Genomic DNA, 24,699 nt, shown 5'->3' with positions numbered 1-24,699 from the left:
AGATGGAAAGACACATCCACAGGAATCCAGTGGAGAGCGGTCACATTTTGGCATAGAGCATGCGAGAGGTCGCAGCTGCCAGAAGAGTGCTCCTCTTGTTCTTTGTTTGAATTTAACTGCAACTTTTGTGACACCACGAAGATCGTCAATACAACCCCACTTGTTGCTAGCATACCCGCACTGTGACGTTCACTAACCTCTGCATTCCTTTGCATAAGTGTATTACTGGATGTGACGGTGAGAGCGGTGCCGAAGTGCAGTGAAGGAAAACGCCGATATCGGTGAGGCCGGTATTATTGGAATATCAAATTAATCTCAGAAGAATGAGAGTTAATGCACGTTTAATGAATACCGTTCTGACAAGCAATAAGTATGTGCATATTCTGTATGCGGCACGTATCTCTGTGTGTGCACGCTGCTACATACCATTATATGCTATGCAATGCTGCCATAGCTTACAAGATATCAAGCCAATAATGATTCCATAAGTCAGTTGCTTTGATTACGCTGAAACGTGTTATGGGACTACCCATCCTGCTTTACAATGCTGTAGTTCCACATTTTGTACGTAGTAGCAGAGTTGTCAGGAAATAAACGATCTACAGCCAGGCTACTAAAGCCATATGGCAAGGTGGCTATGGGGGAATGAAGACAATAAACTTGATATCCAGGCAAAGAGTACGAGAAATTATGTCATATTGTGCGATACAGAGCTCTGTGTAACGAAAAGAAAAAGCGACCAGCCCACGTTACCAGCAGCGAGCTTGCACCAAAGCGATAACACAGCGAGTGGCAATGACTCGGCCGACTTCTGTACGCGGCCCCTGCCTTAATAACGTTGTGGTTGCAACGTCGTGCATAACCGATGGAAAGGAGAACAGACTAGACCTATCTTGTGCGCAGAAGTTGAGAATGACACGACGAACAAAAGAGCGAGATGCGATATGCGCGACCTCGAGGGACCGGTAAAAAGTTGAGGAAATTATAGACCTAATGAGCGTAACTCGTATATTATAGCTGCCATTGAGCGGGAAAAATTCAGTTGCGCACCACATGTAATGTGTCGCGCACATAACGAGTATCAAAGAATGAATGCCGGAAGAGAAACAAGTGTAGTGGGGTACTGCAGAGAACTACGTGTTGGGATAAGATATTGTGAGCTGCTACAAGGCAGGGAAAGCGGGAAATTGCTAGGAGAGGCCGACGTCCTGTAGTGGACATAAATATGTTGACTATAGTAAATAATTTATATCCTTTGACTATAGTAAATAATTTATATCGGCACAGATATTTGGGCTTGCTGGTGTGAAAATTTTTTGGCCTTGACATTTCCCCGTCTCTCGCGTCGAGGCTCATGTGGGCTTGCAGTTGCAAGCCGATCTTATTTTAACTCTTCCTCAATTTAGCTTTCACTTGGCTTTCAATTTAGCTTTCTCACGCACCTGGCACTCGACCTGGTGCGGGTGGCACTGCGAAATGCCACGATGAACACTCACGGCGTATGTATGTGTTAAAACCATACTCGCGGAAAGTGTGCTGTGGGTATTCTTTTTTGTTTGGTTGAAATGGCAACTGCTGTAGTTTGCGCGCATTAAAAAAAAATAAAGCCAATAAAACTGATCCCTCACGCTCTCCGTTACAATTTTACTAGCTTTATAAGTACATTTATTGGTATCAGTTCCCGTTTATTACTTTCGCCGTGCTTTTGAAAGAAAAAGCCGGGAATGCGGCAAGATGTCTCGTCGGCACCACGTAGCGTGGTAGCGTGGCGAGGTGCAAAAACACAAAGCAAAGGCAGCGTTCCTTCTACTTCCACGGCTACCATGAGTGTTCTTCGTTATCTTGATCTTCCTGGTAGCACACCCGGGAAAAATATGAGCTTCATTCGAGTTTGATGCACATTCGCGGCAGCTATCGCAGCTCCGCGTGTAGTAGGAGTGAAGAGTGAGTGAGCAGTAGCATGACAAGCCTATCAGATTTTTTCACCATTTCTCTGCTTGAGAACACTACCGACGCCAAATAAAATAACGAGGAAATGTACAGGGAGTGGGCAGACAGTAGAAGGCACGCTCTCAGCTTTCTTTTCTCGTTTTTTTCTGTAACTCGCCGACGCGGTATGTACTTGCCACGAGCTTGAGTTTTCCATTTCACGAATGTTGGCGACAGTTGCGGCTATTTCGTTCCATGCCTGCGCTTGCTCCATTAGGGCGCTTTAATTAACCTTGACAAAAATGGTTCGCTCGTTAGCTCCTTTATTGCGGCAGGAAACATTTTGAAGCTGAGTTTACGCTGCGGTGCTGTCTCCGAAATTATCTGGGTAGCCCATCTCACCCACAGCTATGCTACATATATATATATATAGATATATATATAATGGACTGGGGAGCTGGGCGCGCTCAACACTGCTGCTTCGTGAAGCATCGGGGCATTGTAATTTCCGCAGTGTTTTGAGCTCCACACACGCTCTGAGTGTAGTTGCTTCTGTAGATATACATTGGAGACCCCGCCGGAAGTCTGTAACGGACGCGCACGACAGTGTGTACGTAGTAAGGAATGTTGTTTTTGTAGAAATGAACAGCTCAGAGCAGGAAGGATCAATAGAAGCTTGCGGAATATTGCCTCTGTCGACAGGTTTTCGCGAAACGAAGGATGTTCACTTGCACCTCCAGGGGCCATGCCACTGGCTCATGAAGGCACTGCCACTAATACCTTGCAACAAGCCTTCATCAGTGTCCAGCGGTGCTTGGGCGCCTTGTTGGTGCCAAACAATGACGTACTGCTGCAAGGTATGCGTAGCTAACGCTGATGTCCCATAGTTTGGCCTTTATTCTAATACAACATGCATGTACGCACAGAGCAGAGACCGAAAACACAAACGGAGTGGAATGTATAGCGCGGTGTTTGCTGTACCTTGTCATTCTTCGATGCAGCAGCTCTGGCCTAATTCACTACGATATGCATTTGCAGATAAACGTAGGTTCTATAAACTTTCTCGCCTTTTTTTTATTACAAGATTTTGGTCTTGCTAATATCAACTGCCTCTTTCATCTTGTTTTTATACAATGTGCCTCTGAATGGCATTTTCTCGACCTGGAAAGGTCCATGTGCATTATATGCTTCCATATCTACAACATGAATATTCCATGGTTGAAAATAACGGCGCGCAGTTACCGTAGGTGTTAGTTGCGCCTCTAGAAGTTTTCCCGTTGAGAATTCACTTTCCTTTAGTTCTTTTATTCTGCGCAATTTGTGTCGAGTTGTGTGTGAATTTGTGCAGCTTACAAGAAGCTTTAGTTGCAAATATACATGAAACCAACAGTTGCCATTGTAGTAGACTGTTTCTTCTCTCGCTGTAATGCCTTCTTTGTCGTGGGTGATAAATAAAAATGAAATTTGTCTACATTGATTAACGTGCTTTCTTTGACAACTAATACTAGTAATAACTAGTAACTAAACTAGTAATGTTTCCCGGCGTCAAAGTTCTGGCTCAATTTCCCAGAACTCGCCGCACGCATCGTGCGTATCTCATACGCTTATTCTTTTGTGTCTCTCCAATGCGGCGTAGTCCACAGTAATCCACAAATGATTGTGCCAGCATTAGCCCTTCTCTACCTCCCAGGCAAGTGGAGAGGAGGAGGGAGCGCGCATTGGTTTCAGGTTTAACAGGAGAGGGCGTGAATGAGGAGGGTTTGGAGGGAACACACGTTTTCTTGGTTCATGTGCCGCGAGCCAAGGAAGAAGTAGGAGGGGTAGGTTTGGCGGCTGCTGGTGCTGCGACCCCGACAAGACGGATTTACAACGAATACGTGGAACAGGCCTGACGAGCGGAGCAACCAACACTCGAAGTACGCAATTCGTATTTGCCACGTCATGCCTGAACGCTTGCCGGAAAGCAAATTTCGCGCCCGGAGGCGGTCCCGCGAGCTTTTAATGCGAAAGCCTTATATTCCCCATGAAGCCGAAGGGCGTCCTTCGGGCGTTAACAACCGATGGTACAAAAAACCCCCGTGATCAAGGGACGAAGTCACGCACCTGGCGCTCGACCTGGTGCGGGTGGCACTGCGAAATCCCATGATGAACACTCACCGCGTCGGACGCACGCCGGGGCCCACACCCAAAAAACTCTTTCCACAATTTGCGAATTGAGCTCACCCACGTTTCAAACCGACCTGGCCCTATTCCAAAATTGACTTGGCCCCCATAAAAAATGACTTAGCCCAATTCGAAAATAGAGTTGACCCAAGTTCCAAACCAGCCTGGCCCAAGTCCAAAATTTGGATGACCCAACCCCAACATTCACTTTGACCAATACGAAAAATCAGTTGACCCACGTTTTAAAGCTAACCTGGCTCACTCCTATAACTGACTTGGCCCACCCTCATAAGCTCAGTCTCCCACTGCCAAGATTGACTTTGGCCAATTCGAAAACTGAGTTCGAAACCGACCTGGCCGCCTCCTGTAATTGACTTGGCTCACACCCAAAAAATGGGTCACCCATCCTTGAAATTGACTTTTCCCCATTCGAGCACATGACCAAGTAAAGATATCGCGCAGAAGAATCAGAATAATTTTGCATTGAACGCACCTAAGGAGACTAAGGTGCCTCTGTCAACTTTTCAAGTTACGGCTGTGAACTTGAGAAATGTTTGGTGTACAACTCTCAGAGATGTGTGTCCTTGGCGTTTGCAAGGTCGTTCGCAGCCCTAGCTCGTGGTGTCGGTGACAGTTCTGTGTAAAAATCCTCCGGTAAATGCCCTGTGGCCGGTGCAAGGGCCCTGTGGAAATTGTTTACTCTGCAGTGCTTTCTGGAAGAATTGGTTTGTTAACTGAACATTCTTTTAAACAAAAGAAGTTAGCCAGTTCTTGCTCTACTATATCGTCATCTATATGCTTACACTTGGGTACTAAATACTGACATTTGTCTACAAAAATCCACAATAGGAGATTAAGTTCACCAGTTTAAGTCCATCATTAAGTACGCAGTTTATGACTAAAGTCTTTGTGGAACAGCGAGTGAGAGGCAGCACTAATAATTTTTGTGTTTAGAGCAGGCACAAATGGTGAGGAAGAAGCTTGGAAAAAGCGTAGAGCTTTCTTTTTTTTAAACGATGGTCACATCAATCAGCAATTCTCCCGCTGCAGTGTAAACAATAAGAAATGTGCACATATTGTGTAGAAAAGACAAGAGCTGTCTGTGGAAATTCCAAACAAAGCTATACCAAACTTGGGATGAGGACATTCCAGCTTTGTGCCTGGTGAATTTTTCTATATTGCGGAAAATTTCCCGCAAATTTTTTTGTTTGTGTATGCTTATCGTGTCTGTTTTTTTACGCAGAGAGATAGAAAGTGAACAATTCTTTGTGGGTACTTATAAGTGACGTTCCTAAACGCCTGCCTAACTTTGGATGACCCTGACATGTCGAGTGAACCTATGACGTAGTTGGACATACAGTTGCCGAACATGTCATAATTTCCGTCCATTGGCGAGACAAGGCTAATTTCTATTTTGCATATTAGTATATTCCACTTGGATGTTTACCCACTTACATAGTTTAAACATTGGTTATTTTAAGACCATAATGGCAGTAGAGTAGAGATTACGAGTTCATCTTTCTTGCTATGGAAGAGTAGCGAGGACGAAGACTATATCAATCCTTAGTAATCAGCACTTTAGTTAAGCATTCGATAAATAAATGTTCCATGGCAAGAGCTTCGTAGATATGTTGTACTTGTCTGTTTTCCTAATTCGCAAGTGCGCTTCTATTCATTGCGTACTTGGCAAGAATCGGATGTATGCGTTAAGATACAAAGCCGGCAATATCATTACTAATATGGATGAGACAGTTCCAGTGGCTGAGGAGTTCTATACAAATTTATACAGTACCAGTGGCATCCACGACGATAATGGAAGAGAAAATAGTCTAGAGGAATTCGAAATCCCGAAGGTAACGCCGGAAGAAGTAAAGAAAGCCTTAGGAGATATGCAAAGGGGGATGGCAGCTGGGGAGGATCAGGTAACAGCAGATTTGTTGAAGGATGGTGGACAGATTGTTCTAGAGAAACTGGCCACCCTGTATACGCAATGCCTCATGACCTCGAGCGTACCGGAATCTTGGAAGAACGCTAACATTATCCTAATCCATAAGAAAGGGGACGCCAAAGACTTGAAAAATTATTGACCGATCAGCTTACTGTTCGTTGCCTACAAAGTATTTACTAAGGTAATTGCAAATAGAATCAGGAACACCTTAGACTTCTGTCAACCAAAGGACCAGGCAGGATTCCGTAAAGGCTACTCAACAATAGACCATCATCACACTATCAATCAAGTGATAGAGAAATGTGCAGAATATAACCAACCCTTATATATAGCTTTCATTGATTACGTGAAAGGGTTTCAGTCGAAACCTCAGCATTCATGGAGGCATTACGGAATCAGGGTGTAGATGAGCCATATGTAAAAATACTGGAAGATTTCTATAGCGGCTCCACAGCCACCGTAGTCCTCCATAAAGCAAGCAACAAAATCCCAATAAAGAAAGGCGTCAGGCAGGGAGATACGATATCTCCAATGCTATTCACAGCGTGTTTACAGGAGGTATTCAGACACCTGTATTGGTAAGAATTGGGGATAAAAGTTAATGGAGAATACCTTAGTAACTTGCGATTCGCTGATGATATTGCCTTGCTTAGTAACTCAGGGGACCAATTGCAATGCATGCTCACTGACCTGGAGAGGCAAAGCAGAAGAGTGGGTCTAAAAATTAATCTGCAGAAAACTAAAGTAATGGTTAACAGTCCCGGAATAGAACAGCAATTTACAATAGGCAGCGAGGCACTGGAAGTCGTAAAGGAATACATCTACTTAGGGCAGGTAGTGACGGCGGATCCGGATCATGAGACTGAAATAATCAGAAGAATAAGAATGGGCTGGGGTGAGTTTGGCAGGCATTCTCAGATCATGAACAGCAGGTTGCCGTTATCCCTCAAGAGAAAAGTATATAACAGCTGTGTCTTACCAGTACTCACCTACGGGGCAGAAACCTGGAGGCTTACTAAAAGGGTTCTACTCAAATTCAGGACGACACAACGAGCTATGGAAAGAAGAATGATAGGTGTAACGTTAAGGGATAAGAAAAGAGCAGATTGGGTGAGGGAACAAACGCGAGTTAATGACATCTTAGTTGAAATCAAGAAAAAGAAATGGGCATGGGCAGGACATGTAATGAGGAGGGAAGATAACCGATGGTCATTAAGGGTTACGGACTGGATGCCAAGGGAAGGGAAGCGTAGCAGGGGGCGGCAGAAAGTTAGGTGGGCGGATGAGATTAAGAAGTTTGCAGGGACGGCTTGGCCACAATTAGTACATGACCAGGATTGTTGGAGAAGTATGGGAGAGGCCTTTGCCCTGCAGTGGGCGTAACCAGGCTGATGATGATGATGATGATGATACTTGCCCTGCTAATGGCGGCACCTGTAGTGGTTCAATCGAAATATAAGTACTAGCTGCACATGCTTGTCTCCCTTGAATGGGCTCGTTTCATAACGACACCTACAACCGCACTTTACACATCATCAGAGAAGCAAACCGAACTCGCACACGGTGTTTGCAAAAAGAAAGCGACCATGCCGCCATTAGCCTGGCCAAAATGCATCGCGGGAAAACGACCTTTACTATTACGAAAATAGTTTAATGTTGAATTTTCATCGATCGGTGCTCTAGCGGCGTCCGCTTAGTGGCAATCCTGAGGCCATTCCCTGAACTACGGTGACGAAATAGGTTTCCGTAAATTTGGAAATCACGGTTCATTGAGACTTCGCGGGAAAATAACACAAAGCAAGGCACAAAGCCCCCCAAATTGGTGTAGGAATATGTAGACACGCGCTATAGCATCGCGATGTCTCCTGCGTGGGTATGTCCTTCGTGCTGGCAGGCTTGAATGATGCAGTTGAAATTATCAGGTTTCACGTCCCAGAGCAACACAACGCTACGAGAAACGCCGCAGTTGGCGACTCCTGAACAATTTGTACCGCCAGGTGTTCTTAACGTGCATTTACATGCAAGTACACGAGCTTTTCTTTAGCACTCTTGTAGCCGTAGAAATGCGGGCGCCCAGGCCATAAACTGAATCTGCAGTCTTGTTCTCAAGAGGAAAAGGTTATATTGCCCCTGTGCCACTGCGGTCGGTGATCCTTCAATAGCAACAATTTCCCGAAAGCAAATGCTTCAGGATGCATGCCAACTAAAGCGTTGTTTAGTGTTTATATTGCAGGCACTGATTTCCGCCAGCGGCAATCACGTGCAGTCGGAAATGTTCTTGCCTGCCTCGGCGTTATTAGGCGTTTCTTGAAGTCATTCTTTGGTACAAAGATGCGAGATACGTCTTGGTAAATCTATGGCTGTAGCATTTTCCTGAGAAATAAATGGTCGCAGATATGGCTATTGCTGGCAGTAAGGACGGTATTCGTGTGGGGAGCAAATGGAGAAAAGCTTTTGCTTTGCAGATATTTAAAGCAAATTAGATCTTAGGCATAAGGTGTTAATTATTCCGTGTGCTCGCACCAAGCTTTTGCTTTACGCCGACCTAGTTCAACGCCGTCATCACCGCGAGAAATTCGGAACATTGTTCACTGTTCTCACAAGCACAACTCGCCCTTCTCTCAACCAGGAACCGCCGGCCGGAATGAAGGCAATATCCGGTGGATTGCTAATCGTGATGGTTGGATTACAGGGAACCGCTGACGGTGAGTCACTTTGATAACACTGCCTTTTTTCGACACAAAGGAGTTGTGAATCATTTTTAAACAATACTCGGCTATATATATATATTTCCACCACCGTTCAAATGCCTTCCGAACCATGTTGCAAGAATGTTGTCCAAATGTAGCGCTTAGATATTTGAAACGTAATATGTACCTATATTGTGACATAAAGGGTGGGCGCAATTTACAAATATAAGCGGAAAATTCACATCCAAGATAGCAGAATAACAAACACGAACGTGCTTTTCCGAATATCATCGTCGTCCTTCCGAGCGCTTTCTTCAGAATGCGGGAATGGCCTGTAGGATATTACCGCCGGCGGTTGGAGTGCCGTATAAGCACTTACAAGGAAAGGGTTTTAGGCTGAAACGTACGGCTTGAGACGGCACACACGCACGATGTCTGTGGACGAAAATGAAAATGACGACTGACCATTAACGGAGTGTCTTAGTATGTGAACTCTGGCGTAGCTGGCGCGGTACCTGTTAGGGCCTGGAGTAGGGGGAAAGTTTCGAAGATGGGTAGACGTGGTGGCGAGGCGTCCAAAAAGAATCAAGGAGCCTGGCTTCAAGTGAGGGTTTCTGTGATTGCTATCGTAACGTGCCTTTTCAGTCGTCTACGAGGAAGAGAGACGGTGCTGCGCAATGTGACGAGCTTGAGTTTGAGTTTGTGTGCGAGCAATGGCGTCGCGGGAATGTTCTGCAGAAGCGTGCGTAGATGATGGAAGTAGTGTCTCAAAATACAACGGGGACAGCGGCCAAATAACATTATACAGGTGGTAGGCAGTGGTTAGTTTGTAACGTGTGGAACGCGTGCGAAGAATATAATCGAAAACTTGTGAGCGCGATCTGTCAGCAGCTGCCGTGGAGCGCCGTTGTCGGGGATTACGTCGCGAAGCAGCAAATATTCAACCTCAGGGGCGCAACTAATCCGCAGTACCCGTGTGATGGCCTACAGTATCGCGTAGCCAGTGAGGCACTTGTTCCCAGAAATGCTCGCTGGAAATTGTCCAACGAGGACATGGCCGGTGCTGTAGAACGGACTAGCTGGAATGCGTATAGGCTGAAGTGAGCCGGGAGGCTGCAAGGGCGAACGCTTGCGGTGTTGGAAGGACTCGCAACTAGCAACGTATCGGTGCACAGAACGGTAAAGGCCTGGGCAGAAGAACCGTCGCCGCACGCGGGCGTATTTACGGGATACTGCGATGTGGCAAGCTTTTGCGGCATCGGGGAGCTGGTTGAGAATAGTACGGAAGGTCGTAACTCCTACGAGCAGAAACTCGGGACCACCGGAGCTGGCACTGCGACCGTAGAGAACATTGTCGCGGAGCACGAACAGCCGAGGGACAGGTCGAAGTGATTAGTGCGTGGACGATCGACGATGGAGGAAAAGTTTGCATCGATGAGCTGTTGACTGTGTATATCACGCAAGCCGGTGATGGTAATGACGCAGAGGCCGGAATAGTTGGCAGTGAAGTCTGGAGGGTCCGCGGGATGACGTGATACGCAATCGGCGTCTTGCTGCATGGCGCCGGACTTGTATAGGACCTAGTGACCAAGTCGTCCTGTCGGGCTTGTTTCTCGGAATTTTCAGAATGACAGCCCACAAGCAAATGCCATGAAACAGAACACCGATAGCGCATGCCTTTAATATTTGAGAATATTTAAATATTAAAAGTGCGAAACATTAACAGAAACGCGAAAACGATGCAATTGTTGGGCGCGGCTGTGAACAACCTCCAGGATCGGCCAACCCAAGAGGCCGCGTTTCTACCAAGAAGCTCGCCTTTGTGCATAGCGTCTGCCGCCACCGTTTGCCAGTAAACAATTCGGTAACATAAGGTGCAGTTACTGGCAAGAGCGAGAAGCAGTCGGGGGTCTTTGAATGCTGTCGCGTTCCACTCTTGAGAGGAAGCTTTAGCTCGGGCCCATTTCGGGCGCGGCCTATTCAAGTAAACGTGAAACGCAAGAAAGTTTTACTCAGATAACCCCTGGATCGATATTAATAAAATTTGTTGGATGTGAAGGAGAAAGTTAAGCTCTAGTGACTTTCGGAAGCAGAATTTCGATTCAGGGCCTGAATTTTGTTAAAAAGATGTTTAAGAATTCGGGACCTTGAGAAATATAGAAGGACAAAGTTTACAAATTAATAACTCTGCATCAAGAACAGATATCGCGGTTCTGTAAACGGCATGCATTAGATCATTGAGAGCGGACAAATTATGTATGTCATTTTGTATCTTACGTAAATTTGTCACGTTGTGGTAAAGGGCACTGCAATAGTTGTATTCCCATATTACATTTTTTTAGAATAATGTGTAACATATAAATTTTTTCCGATTTAGATGTACTATGAGATGCAATTCAGGGAATTGTGATATCATTTATCATTGCGGAGGTAGAGGTGTAAGCTTGATAGTTTCCGTTCTCTGAAAATTTGCGATTTCTTTTTTCTAATTTTGAATGAAAAGCTGATATAAATCAAACATTTGAAACCTTAAGTCACGAGATTTTAAGTTTTTCTTTTATATGCAAGAACTATCATCAAATTTGGCGCCGTGGTTGCCGAGAAAAACGAATTATCCATTCACATGTATTTAGATAGGAGCACCCGAGCTAAAGCTTCCTTAAAGGCAACTTAAAGACAAAGTAAGCGCATTTTCAGTTTTTTCGATGTTGCTGCTCGTGGAATAGCTTAACGTTTTAGATTTAGAGTTTTTGCACCACCTACCCAGATAATTTTGACAGGCGTGTTCTCGAAGCTAAGCTGTTGTATATGAGAGCGTCGTGAAGTAGTAGCTCATAGTGCTTTCGCGATATCAACCGTGTTGTACGTGAAAGGAGGACCAATTCCTACGTCCTGTAAATACGTTGGCCAACATAAATACTACGGTGTTATTCAGCGTAGCCGCCACCGAGTTGGCCTTTTTCTTGGGAAAAAAACACCATCCATGTAGGCACTATTTCTTTTTGTGTTCAGATAATTAAATCATCTTCACCTCGCTCCTATATAACGTGGTAGTTCAAGAAGGTGTCACAAAATTGAAGAAAATATACTTAGTGGTTTTTTATTTGAAATCCTGATTCAGTGAGATCTTCCACTGGCAGAGGAACAACTAGTGATTCCGAATGCCTCCTCCTAAAATATGGTTGTCTTGCGTAAAATTTGAAACAACTTTCTGGAGATGAACACATTGCGCGGAAAAACAGTTGCTACAGGTCAGCATTTCTTACGCTTCTGCATTTCTTGCACATTAAATGATGCAGTGGAAATCGTAGCGTTTGGCATTCCAAGGCAACGTGCGGCGAAGAGAGGAAAAAATGTGGTTTCATATATGGTAAAGCCATAATCTTATGAAATACCCCCGTTGTGGGGGCTGCGGAAAAAAAATAATTCGGACCACCTGGTTTTCTCTACGTGCACCTAAATCACGAAAGAAGAGCGCTTTTAAATTCGTTAAATACATTACATTAGCTAAATACGTCTGGACACTCTGAAGGTGACCGAAGGAATTAACTGATGTGAATGCCCGACCTAAACGTTTGCCTCGCTAGCAGGTGATCCTAAAGCACCACCTGGATAATTGGACGTTAATAGAGATGGCTCTTGGAAGCCTCCGCCCGGATGATGAGTTGCAGCGCTGAAAAGGCCAAGCGTGGCTTCCATGACGACGTGGAGCAGTTCTTCAGAGACGTCGCTCTACAGGTGAGTAGCTGCTACAGACGCTGCATAGATTTTCCTAACACCTACCTGATGCGTGACACATTCTCTAAGCGCATTAACCTGTATAAAGATAGTGCTTTCGCGACGGGTGGTCCTTACATACAACGCATAATGCTGAATGTTTGAAACCACCGCGCCTCCGTGGTGCTCATTGGGCGGCAGGCGCAGCGTGCTCGAAATCTCGGGGGGCCATGTTTGGAATTTGCGTCATATCCGCCAACCACATGAACGTGTCGTTTGCTTGAGCGCTCTTTAATGGCCCATATTATAAAGAAAAGAGGAAATTACCAGTCCTGCAGTTGTTCCATTATTTCTTCAATCGCATACGCCACTAAAATAAAACCAATTAAGCTTTTGGGAAATGTTGCTGCTGGTGACCTTTAACAATGGTGCCAGGCATCTAGTGACAACAACGTGAGGCCAGACCGGAACGTCGTTCTTGCCCATGTAGTGTTTATATTACAACGCCCGTCTTCGGAGCTAAATAAAAGGGATCAGAACGTCAGAGCCTCTTCGGCTGTAACCATCATAAATAATAAAAGTTTGGCGATTATCTATAAAATGTGAAAATGTGTATACCTTAATAAAAGGCCTATGTTTTAGCGTACTTGTAAGCTTAGTGCTACCAAATCGGGTTCGTTCTCGGTTAAATGCTACATATGCGGGAGTAAATTGCATATATGAACTATCATGCACCAAGATTTAAGTAATGATATTGCCACGTAATTTAGGTAATTAGGTAGTTTGTGTAAATGGCAAGGCAACTTAGTTTGCCTTCGCTTGGAGATACTCAAATTATTTTTTGCGTTCTACCTACTTACATAATAAGTCTTAATCAATTAGTAGTCAGCTTCTTAAACACTATAATTAGATGAAAAGTGCCAAAGAGAAAGTTGTAGAGCAACTTGAAATACTCCCGATACAGCTTTCTCTTGATCATTACGTGGTGCTACACAATGTTTTTTCCGAGCATGAAAGAAGCCCTCGAATACACGCAAAATTGCCGCGCTCCAGGACGCTCGACGTTTATATATATATATATATATATATATATATATATATATATATATATATATATATATATATATATATATATATATATATATATATATATATATATATATATATATATATATATATATATATATATTAATAAAACGGCATTTTATGCATTCAAGCGCAAGTGTAACTGGACACCGCCAATGCATTTCTCCGCAAAGCTCTGGAATTATCTCAAAACGGGTGTAATCTTGAGTATTCATTCCAAGTGGATCCGCCTTGCGAACTTCTTGGCTAGAATTTGTAAATTGTAGGGTGGGCCGTGAGGTAATTAGTTTAAACGTTAGTTACCGAATGTTTGTTAATTAGTCGAGTATTCATTTTAATTTAAGTGCAAGTAGATTCCGCCGTTTCGAGTAGACTGCCTCGTGAAATACAGTTATACTATCTGCCACAGGCAACCCTTAACAATTTTTGAAAGTATTCGGTGAACTACCCTGTGTATATGAACGAAGTGCAGGTGCACGTTGATAAACAAAACAAACATTTAGCTTTTACGGTGCCGTAGTGGTCCGGCCTTCATCGAGAGTGCGATTGCAAGGACCCATAGCTCAGTTTATTCAGTTTCCATGTATGAGTGAACCATAAGAAAGAAGCAAAAAAATAAAAAAGAATACGGAGGGCGCAATGCAGCCAACACGCGCATGTTCACTCAGAAAAAAAAAGGAAATCACGGGTAGTTTATGAGCGCGAAGAAGCGTACATTCAGTAGCGCCCACAAGGAAGGGACTTGAGGAATATAAGATGGTAAGACGTAGCCACAGGAATGCAGTGGAGAGCGGTCAGATTTTAGCATAGAGCATGCGAGAGGTCGCAGCTGCCAGAAGTGTTCCTCTTGTTCTTTGTTTGAATTTAACTGCAACTTTTGTGACACCACGAAGATGGTCAATACAACCCCACTTGTTGCTAGCATACCCGCACTGTGACGTTTACTAACCTCTGCATGCCTTTGCATAAGCGTATTACTGGATGTGATGGTGAGAGCGGTGCAGAAGTACAGTGAAGGAAAACGGCGATATCGGTGAGGCCGGTATTATTGGAATATCAAATTAATCTGAGAAGAATGAGAGATAATGCACGTTTAATCAATACCGTTCTGACAAGCAATAAGTATGTGCATATTCTGTATGCGGCACGTATCTGTGTGTGCGCGCTGCTACATACCATTATATGCTAAGCTATGCTGCCATAGCTTACAAGATATCGAGCCAATAATGATTCCCTAAGTCAGTTGTTTTGATTACGCTGAAACGTGTTATGCGACTACCCATCCTGCTTTACAATGCTGTAGTTCCACATTTTGCACGTAGTAACAGAGTTGTTAACGATCTACAGCCAGGCTACTAAAGCCATATGGCAAGGTGGCTATGGGGGAATGAAGACAATAAACTTGATATCCAGGCAAAGAGTACGAGAAATTATTTGTCGTATTGTGCGACACAGAGCTCCGTGTAACGAAAATAAAAAGCGACCAGCCCACGTTACCAGCAGCGAGCTTGCACCAAAGCGATAACACAGCGAGTGGCAATGACTCGGCCGACTTCTGTACGTGGCCCCTGCCTTAATAACGTTGTGGTTGCAACGTCGTGCATAACCGATGGAAAGGAGAACAGACCAGACCTATCTAGTGCGCAGAAGTTGAGAATGACACGACGAACAAAAACGCGAGATGCGATATGCGTGACGTTGAGGGACCGGTAAACAGTTGTGGAAATTATAGACCTAATGAGCGTAACTCGTATATTATAGCTGCCATTGAGCGGAAAAAATTCAGTTGCGCACCACATGTAACGTGTCGCGCACATAACGAGTATCAAAGAATGAATGCCGGAAGAGAAACAAGCGTAGTGGGGTGCTGCAGAGAACTACGTGGTGGGATAAGATATTGGGAGCTGCTACAAGGCAGGGAAAGCGGGAAATTGCTAGGAGAGGCCGACGTCCTGTAGTGGACATAAATATGTTGACTATAGTAAATAATTTATACCGTTTGACTATAGTAAATAATTTATATCGGCATAGATATTTCGGCTTGCTGGTGTGAAAATTTTTTGGCCTAGACATTTCCCCGTCTCTCGCCTCGAGGCTCATGTGGGCTTGCAGTTGCAAGCCGATCTTATTTTAACTCTTCCTCAATTTAGCTTTCACTTACTCGTATGTGTTAAAACCATACTCGCGGAAAGTGTGCTGTGGGCATTCTTTTTTGTTTGGTTGAAATCGCAACTGCTGTAGTTTGCGCACATTAAAAAAACAATAAAGCCAATAAAAGCCAATAAAACTGATCCCTCACGCTCTCCGTTACAATTTTACTAGCTTTATATAAGTACATTTATTAGTATCAGTTCCCGTTTATTACTTTCGCCGTGCTTTTGAAAGAAAAAGCCGGGAATGCGGCAAGATGTCTCGTCGGCACCACGTAGCGTGGTAGCGTGGCGAGGTGCAAAAACACAAAGCAAAGGCAGCGTTCCTTCTACTTCCACGGCTACCATGAGTGTTCTTCGTTATCTTGATCTTCCTGGTAGCACACCCGGGAAAAATATGAGCTTCATTCGAGTTTGATGCACATTAGCGGCAGCTATCGCAGCTCCGCATGTAGTAGGAGTGAAGAGTGAGTGAGCAGTAGCATGACAAGCCTATCAGATTTTTTCACCATTTCTCGGCTTGAGAACACTACCGACGCCAAATAAAATAAGGAGGAAATGTACCGGGAGTGGGCGGACAGTAGAAGGCAGGCTCTCACCTTTCTTTTCTCGTTTTTTCTGTAACTCGCCGACGCGGTATGTACTTGCCACGAGCTTGAGTTTTTCCATTTCACGAATGTTGGCGACAGTTGTGGGTATTTCGTTTCGTGCCTGCGCTTGCTCCATTAGGGCGCTTTAATTAACCTTGACAAAAATAGTTCGCTCGTTAGCTCCTTTATTGCGGCAAGAAACATTTTGAAGCTGAGTTTACGCTGCGGTGCTGTCTCCGAAATTGTCTGGGTAGCCCATCTCACCCACAGCTATATATATATATATATATATATATATATATATATATATAATGGACTGGGGAGCTGGGCGCGCTCAACACTGCTGCTTCGTGAAGCATCGGGGCATTGTAATTTGCGCAGTGTTTTGAGCTCCACACGCGCTCTGAGTGTAGTTGCTTCTGTAGATAAACATTGGAGACCCCGCCGGAAGTGTGTAACGAACGCGCACGACAGTGTGTACGTAGTAAGGAATGTTGTTTTTGTAGAAATGAACAGCTTAGAGCAGGAAGGATCAATAGAAGCTTGCGGAATATTTCCTCTGTCGACAGGTTTTCGCGAAGCGAAGGATGTTCACTTGCACCTCCAGGGGCCATACCACTAGCCCATGAAAGTGCTGCCACTAATACCTTGCAACAAGCCTTCATCAGTGTCCAGTGGCGCTTGGGCGCCTTGTTGGTGCCAAACAATGGCGTACTGCAAGGTATGCGTAGCTAACGCTGATGTCCCATAGTTTGGCCTTTATTCTAATACAACATGCATGTACGCACAGAGCAGAGACAGAAAACACAAACGGTGTGGAATGTATAGCGCGGTGTTTCCTGAACCTTGTTATTCTTCGATGCAGCAGCTCTGGCCTAATTCACTGCGATATGCATTTGCTGTTGTTTTTTTACCATTGGCTAGCTGGTTTCACTAGTATGTCCAGCATATGGGTTTGCTGGAGTTTCCTCCTACGATGAGTTGTTGCGTAAGAGACTTCTATGAACAAACACACCGGTGTTTTGCGCTATAGAGTGCACAGACGAGGACACAAAACGATGAGACACACAAGCCCCACGAGCGTTTCGATATCACTTCGACATGTGAGCAACTTAATGGGCTCCGATTTTGGCGGAGTGTTGGCACACTCGGAAGAAAAAGTGGTCGTGGAAAATGTCTGGGTACGATAAATACAGGATCGTTGTCTCATTTGTTGACGCACAGTCCGTGCTTCTTACAGCACGAAATCCCAATGTGCGGCAGCTTTCAGAGTTAGCGCGGAAATCCTTCGCAGACGTACTTTGGATGTGTGAGGATGAGCATATAAGTATTGTTCAAGAGCGAAGACAGTGAAAAATAAATCGGATTAAGTACGCATTTCGCGAGCTAGTCTGGTGCGTAAGAATGTGCGAACACGGGTAGACAATGAAGAGTTCTTTGTAAAAAAGAGGTTCTAACGCCATCGTTTTCAGTATTTTGCTGTCACTAACAAAGGAATCGTATTCGCTGCATCTAACGCAGTCTTGGTTGTTTGATTGTCTGCTTTAGTCTTCGCTATTTTATGCACAGCATTTGTCCTATACAACATGGGTTTTCAAGGAGCTCGAATTAGGATAGGTCCATTGGTCATAATCACATGAGTTAGTACTAATAAACAAAATTTCGGTAACGTCGTTGGACCGCGCTTGAACATCGATCAGTCCCAACAGCGATCATCATAACGATATACCGTTCGCTAACGTTCGCCTCACCCAAATAATAATAATAATAATAATAATAATAATAATAATAATAATAATAATAATAATAATAATAATAATAATAATAATAATAATAATAATAATAATAATAATAATAATAATAATAATAATAATAATAATAATAATAATAATAATAATAATAATAATAATAATAATAATTATTATTATTATTAATATTATTATTATTATTATTATTATTATTATTATTGGTGAAACATATAGGAGAACTTACCAGCCCTCTTGTTGAGTGAGCTGGACACCACATGGGTTGAAATCGCAATCGGGTGAAATACTCGTATACTGCCGAAAGGACTGGCACATTGCCACATAGGAGGCAGTTACGACAGCGTAGTTGCGATTTGACCGAAATAATTGTGTTAACTAAACTTCCGATATAATTTCGACGTAAAGATCAAGGAAAATCTGTGTAAAGTACATAAATTATTTTGGAACAGGCGTAATTAGCAGCATCAAATTAGCCGAAAAAGTCTGTATTATAAAAAATGTCTTCCTTGTCATCTTTGATATTCCGCATTTGCTGTTGCTGCTTATGTGCCGGTGTCTAACGGCAATTGATCGTTAATGAAGGGCGTACGAATCCCTCCAAAGGAGGCAGAGCAGGCTTAATATCAAAACATAAAAATTGCAACACGCCCCTCCTGGCTCTCTGTGGGTCCCTACCACGGAAATTTGCGAATGCCAAAATTCGATCATTGGCATCTTTGCAGCACAGTGTGTCGTTTCGCTGCTTTAATACTCCTACCATTAACGTCGGCAACTATCGTAAGCTGGGGTCGGCCGCAATTTATTTCTTTTTGACCGCTGTATCTTCCCTCACTCTATCCATGCAGCAGATTATTCTTATCTTCGGCTATGTTATAATGGTGGAACGTCAACCACGCGTAAAACGTGTACAACAAAGACAAACGTAACTGACAAAAAGTCACCTTCAGGAACACAATTTTCGTTAAATATGTATTAATGCAGTTTATTACGTATCTGCTGTTCAGTATCTACATGTTAGGCTTTGTGGAGCCCTCTCTCACCATTTCGCTCTGTCCTTCTCTCGCTCTTTCTCTCGTTTGTAGCGCTCAGGCTTGCCGGAAGAGTTGACCGAGAAGAAGTGAGTAGCGCAATAATCGAACATTTTAGGCCCTTTGGTCAAACGGCAAGTTGACATGTCGGCTACATCGCAAGAAGCAATAGGGAATAGAACGTTTTATAGGGGTTCCTCTGAAACAAATTTGCACGCCTGACAGTAAATTCACACTAGTGCAGTCAATGAGCGAGGGACCTTCGCATGACCATAAGTGCTAGAGCTCTGATAAGCTCACCTAATGGGCCGACTGCACCTGCTTTCCGTCCACGTACGTAGTTTCGAGGAGGATAAAGATGAGGCGGTTTGCGCGCGAGTCGTGTTGTACAACAGTCTTGATACTGAGGCACAATTTGAGACAAATTTTTTCCACATCGCCGTATGCAGGTTTATTTGTCGTGAAATACTTCAGGCACATCATTTGTACGGCCGCTCGAGTGATCCAGTGGATATCACGCTCTGTCGCTGAGGAGGACACAAATTCACAATTCCTTGGCAACGGCCATATTGGTATGGGAATTGCCAGCAGTATAAGAACGATACGCCCACCCAGCATTTGGAATATGATTGATTTGAAATTTTGCTGAAGCGGTTATATAAATGTTGCAAAATGGTTCAGAAGAAAATGGCGTTGAAACGAGGACTGTTTTCCTCGTGATGAGAGCAAATAAACTAGATCGCCTAAATGCATTGTGTATATTCGCTCATGAAAGTAAAATTCCATTCTTACATTCAAGGAGCCAGTGACTTTAGCTCGCATGAAATGATGCTAGTGCTTTGGATAGCTCACCTGGTGCGGCAACTGATCCCGGCCAAATTCCTTTCGCAGGCACAGTATTGGTGAGGATGAATTTGAGCATAAAAAGGATCCACATTTTATTACGTATATCTAGCGACGCATACGCATGCGCAGATAAACGTAGGTTCTATAAACTTTCTCGCCTTTTTTTTTATTACAAGATTTTGGTCTTGCTAATATCAACTGCCTCTTTCATCTTGTTTTTATACAATGTGCCTCTGAATGGCATTTTCTGGACCTGGAAAGGTCCATGTGCATTATATACTTCCATATCTACGACATGAATATTTCATGGTTGAAAATAACGGCGCGCAGTTACCGTAGGTGTTAGTTGCGCCTCTAGAAGTTTTCCCGTTGAGAATTCACTTTCCTTTAGTTCTTTTATTCTGCGCAATTTGTGTCGGGTTGTGTATGAATTTGTGCAGCTTACAAGAAGCTTTAGTTGCAAATATACATGAAACCAACAGTTGCCATTGTAATGCCTTCTGTGTCGCGGGTAATAAATAAAAATGAAATTTGTCTACATTGATTAACGTGCTTTCTTTGACAACTAATACTAGTAATAACTAGTAACTAAACTAGTAATGTTTCCCGGCGTCAAAGTTCTGGCTCAATTTCCCGGAACTCGCCGCACGCATCGTGCGTATCTCATACACTTATTCTTTTGTGCCTCTCTAGTGCGGTGTAATCCACAGTAATCCACAAATGATTGTGCCAGCATTAGCCCTTCTCTTCCTCCCAGGCAAGTGGAGAGAAGGAGGGAGCGCGTTGGTTTCAGGTTTAACAGGAGAGGGCGTGAATGAGGAGGGTTTGGAGGGAACGCACGTTTTCTTGGTTCATGTGCCGCGAGCGAAGGGAGAAGTAGGAGGGGTAGGTTTGGCGGCCGCTGGTGCTGCGACCGCGGCAAGACGGATTTACAACGAATACGTGAAACAGGCCTGACGAGCGGAGCAACCAACACTCGAAGTACGCAATTCGTATTTGCCATGTCATACCTGAACGCTTGTCGGAAAGCAAATGTCGCGCCCGAAGGCGGTCCCGCGAGCTTTTAATGCGAAGGCCTTATATTCCCCATGAAGCCGAAGGGCGTCCTTCGGGCGTTAACAACCGATGGTACAAAAAACCCCCGTGATCAAGGGACGAAGTCACGCACCTGGCGCTGGACCTGGTGCGGGTGGCACTGCGAAATCCCACGATGAACACTCATGGTGTCGGACGCACGCCGGGGCCCACACCCAAAAAATTCACTTTCCCCAATTTGCGAATTGAGTTGACCCACGTTCCAAACCGACCTGACCCTATTCCAAGATTGACTTGGCCCCCATAAAAAATGACTTAGCCCAATTCGAAAATAGAGTTGACCCATGTTCCAAACCAGCCTGGCCGAAGTGCAAAATTTGGATGACCCACCCCCAAAATTCACTTTGACCAATACGAAAATTGAGTTGACCTACGTTTTAAAGCTGACCTGGCTCACTCCTATAACTGACTTGGCCCACCCTGAAAAGCTTAGTCTCCCACTGCCAAGATTGAGTTTGCCCAATTCGAAAACTGAGTGCGAAACCGACCTGGCCCCCTCCTGTAATTGACTTGGCTCACACCCAAAAAATGGGTCACCCATCCTCGAAATTGACTTTTCCAGATTCGAGCACATTACCAAGTAAAGATATCGCGCAGAAAAATCGGAATTATTTCGCGTTGAACGCACCTAAGGAGACTAAAGTGCCTCTGTCAATTTTTCAAGTTACGGCTATGAACTTGCGAAACGTTTGGTGTACAACTCTCAGAGATGTGTGTCCTTGGCGTTTGCAAGGTCGTTCGCAGCCCTAGCTCGTGGTGTCGGTGACAGTTCTGTGTAAAAATCCTCCGGTAAATGCCCTGTGGCCGGTGCAAGGGCCCTGTGGAAATTGTTTACTCTGCTGTGCTTTCTGGAAGATTTGGTTTGTTAACTGAACATTCTTTTAAACAAAAGTTTGCCAATTCTTGCTCTACTATATCGTCATCTATATGCCTACACTTGGGTACTAAATACTGACATTTGTCTACAAAAATCCACAATAGGAGATTAAGTCCACCAGTTTAAGTCCATCATTAGGTACGCAGTTTATGACTAAAGTCTTTGTGGAACAGCGAATGAGAGGCAGCAATAATAATTTTTGTGTTTAGAGCAGGCACAAATGGTGAGGAAGAAGCTTGACAAGCGCGTATAGCTTTTTTCTTAAACGATGTTCAGATCAATCAGCAATTCTCCCGCTGCAGAGTAAACAATGAGAAATGTGCACATATTGTTTAGAAAAGAGAAGAGCTGTCTGTTGAAATTCCAAATAAAGCTATACCAAACGTTGGCTTGAGGACATTCCAGCTTCCTGCCTGGTGATTTTTCTATATTGCGGAAAATTTCCCGTAAATTTTTTTCTTTGTGTATGCTTATCGTGTCGGTTTTATACGCAGAGAGATAGAAAGTGAACGATTCTTTGTGGGTATTCATAAGTGACGTTCCTAAACGCCTGCCTAACTTTGGATGACCCTGACATGTCGAGTGCACATATGACGTAGTTAGACGTCCATTTGCTGAATATGTCCTAATAATTTCCGCCCTTTGGCGAGACAAGGCTAATTTCTATTTTGCATATTAGTATATTCCACTTGGATGTTTACCCACTTACATAGTTTAAACATTGGTTATTTTAAGACCATAATGGCAGTAGAGTAGAGACTACGAGTCCATCTTTTTTGCTATGGAATAGAAGCGAGGACGAAGACTATATCAATCCTTAGTAATCGGCACTTTAGTTAAGCATTCGATAAATAAATGTTCCATGGCAAGAGCTTCGTAGATATGTTGTACTTGTCTGTTTCGCTAATTCGCAAGTGCGCTTCTATTCATTGCATATTTCACCTACTAATGGCAGCACTTGTCGTGGTTCAAATGAAATTTAAGTACTAGCTGCACATGCTGGTCTCCCTTGAATAGGCTCGTTTCATAACGACACCTACAACTGCACTTTACACGTCATCAGAGAAGCAAACCGAACTCGCACACGGTGTTTGCAAAAAGAAAGCGACCATGCCGCCATTAGCCTGGCCAAAATGCATCGCGGGAAAACGACCTTTACTATTACGAAAATAGTTTAATGTTGAATTTTCATCGATCGGTGCTCTAGCGGCGTCCGCTTAGTGGCAATCCTGAGGCCATTCCCTGAACTACGGTGACGAAATAGGTTTCCGGTAAATTTGGAAATCAGCGTTCATTGAGACTTCGCGGGAAAATAATACAAATCAAGGCACGAAGCCCCCCAAATTGGTGTAGGAATATGTAGACATACGCGCTATAGCATCGGGATGTCTCCTGCGTGGGTGTGTCCTTGGTGCTGGCAGGCTTGAATGATGCAGTTGAAATTATCAGGTTTCGCGTCCGAGAGCAACACAACGCTACGAGAAACGCCGCAATTGGCGACTCCTGAACAATTTGTACCGCCAGGTGTTCTTAACGTGCATTTACATGCAAGTACACGAGCTTTTCTTTAGCACTCTCGTAGCCGTAGAAATGCGGGCGCCCAGGCCATAAACTGAATCTGCAGTCTTGTTCTCAAGAGGAAAAGGCTATATAGCCCCTGTGCCACTGCGGTCGGTGATCCTTCAATAGCAACAATTTCCCGAAAGCAAATGCTTCAGGATGCATGCCAACTAAAGCGTTGTTTAGTGTTGATATTGCAGGCACTGATTTCCGCCAGCGGCTATCACGTGCAGTCGGAAATGTTCTTGCCTGCCTCGGCGTTATTAGGCGTTTCTTGAAGTCATTCTTTGGTACAAAGATGCGAGATACGCCTTGGTAAATCTATGGCTGTAGCATTTTCCTGAGAAATAAAGGGTCGCAGATATGGCTATTGCTGGCAGTAAGGACGGTATTCGTGCGGGTTGCAAATAGAGAAAAGCTGTTGTTTTGCAGATATTTATAGCAAATTAGATCTTAGGCATAAGGTGTTAATTATTCCGTGTGCTCGCGCCAAGCTTTTGCTTTACGCCGACCTAGTTCAACGCCGTCATCACCGCGAGAAATTCGGAACATTGTTCACTTTTCTCACAAGCACAACTCGCCCTTCTCTCAACCAGGAACCGCCGGCCGGAATGAAGGCAATATCCGGTGGATTGCTAATCGTGATGGCTGGATTACAGGGAACCGCTGACGGTGAGTCACTTTGATAACACTGCCTTTTTTCGACACAAAGGAGTTGTGAATCATTTTTAAACAATACTCGGCTATATATATATTTCCACCACCGTTCAAATGCCTTCCGAACCATGTTGCAAGAATGTTCTCCAAATGTAGCGCTTAGATATTTGAAACGTAATATGTACCTATATTGTGACATAAAGGGTGGGCGAAATTTACAAATATATGCGGAAAATCCACATCCAAGATAGCAGAATAACAAACACGAACGTGCTTTTCCGAATATCATCGTCGTCCTTCCGAGCGCTTTCTTCAGAATCCGGGAATGGCCTGAAGGATATTACCGCCGGCGGTTGGAGTGCCGTATAAGCACTTACAAGGAAAGGGTTTTAGGCTGAAACGTACGGCTTGAGACGGCACACACGCACGATGTCGGTGGACGAAAATGAAAATGACGACTGACCATTAACGGAGAGTCTTAGTATGTGAACTCTGGCGTAGCTGGCGCGGTACCTGTTAGGGCCTGGTGTAGGGGGAAAGTTTCGAAGATGGGTAGACGTTCAGCACAATGCGTTGGCGGGCTAGTTGGTGCGAATC

The 24,699-nt window shown here is 44.2% G+C and overlaps 1 protein-coding gene across 1 annotated transcript in view; it reads left to right on the top strand.

Annotated features, from left to right (window-relative positions):
* LOC142590346 (uncharacterized) overlaps positions 1–24,699 on the top strand; it is a 173,888-nt gene that overhangs the window by 107,318 nt on the left and 41,871 nt on the right. Inside the window, exons 13-15 of the mRNA XM_075702401.1 lie at positions 2,632–2,786; positions 19,122–19,156; positions 24,042–24,117. Of these exons, the coding sequence (XP_075558516.1) occupies positions 2,632–2,786; positions 19,122–19,156; positions 24,042–24,117 (266 nt within the window). The remainder of the gene's footprint in view (positions 1–2,631; positions 2,787–19,121; positions 19,157–24,041; positions 24,118–24,699) is intronic.

Source organism: Dermacentor variabilis, chromosome 8 (assembly GCF_050947875.1).
Source record: "Dermacentor variabilis isolate Ectoservices chromosome 8, ASM5094787v1, whole genome shotgun sequence".
In the NCBI taxonomy this organism is placed as follows: domain Eukaryota; kingdom Metazoa; phylum Arthropoda; class Arachnida; order Ixodida; family Ixodidae; genus Dermacentor; species Dermacentor variabilis.
This window is presented reverse-complemented; position numbering and strand designations above follow the sequence as displayed.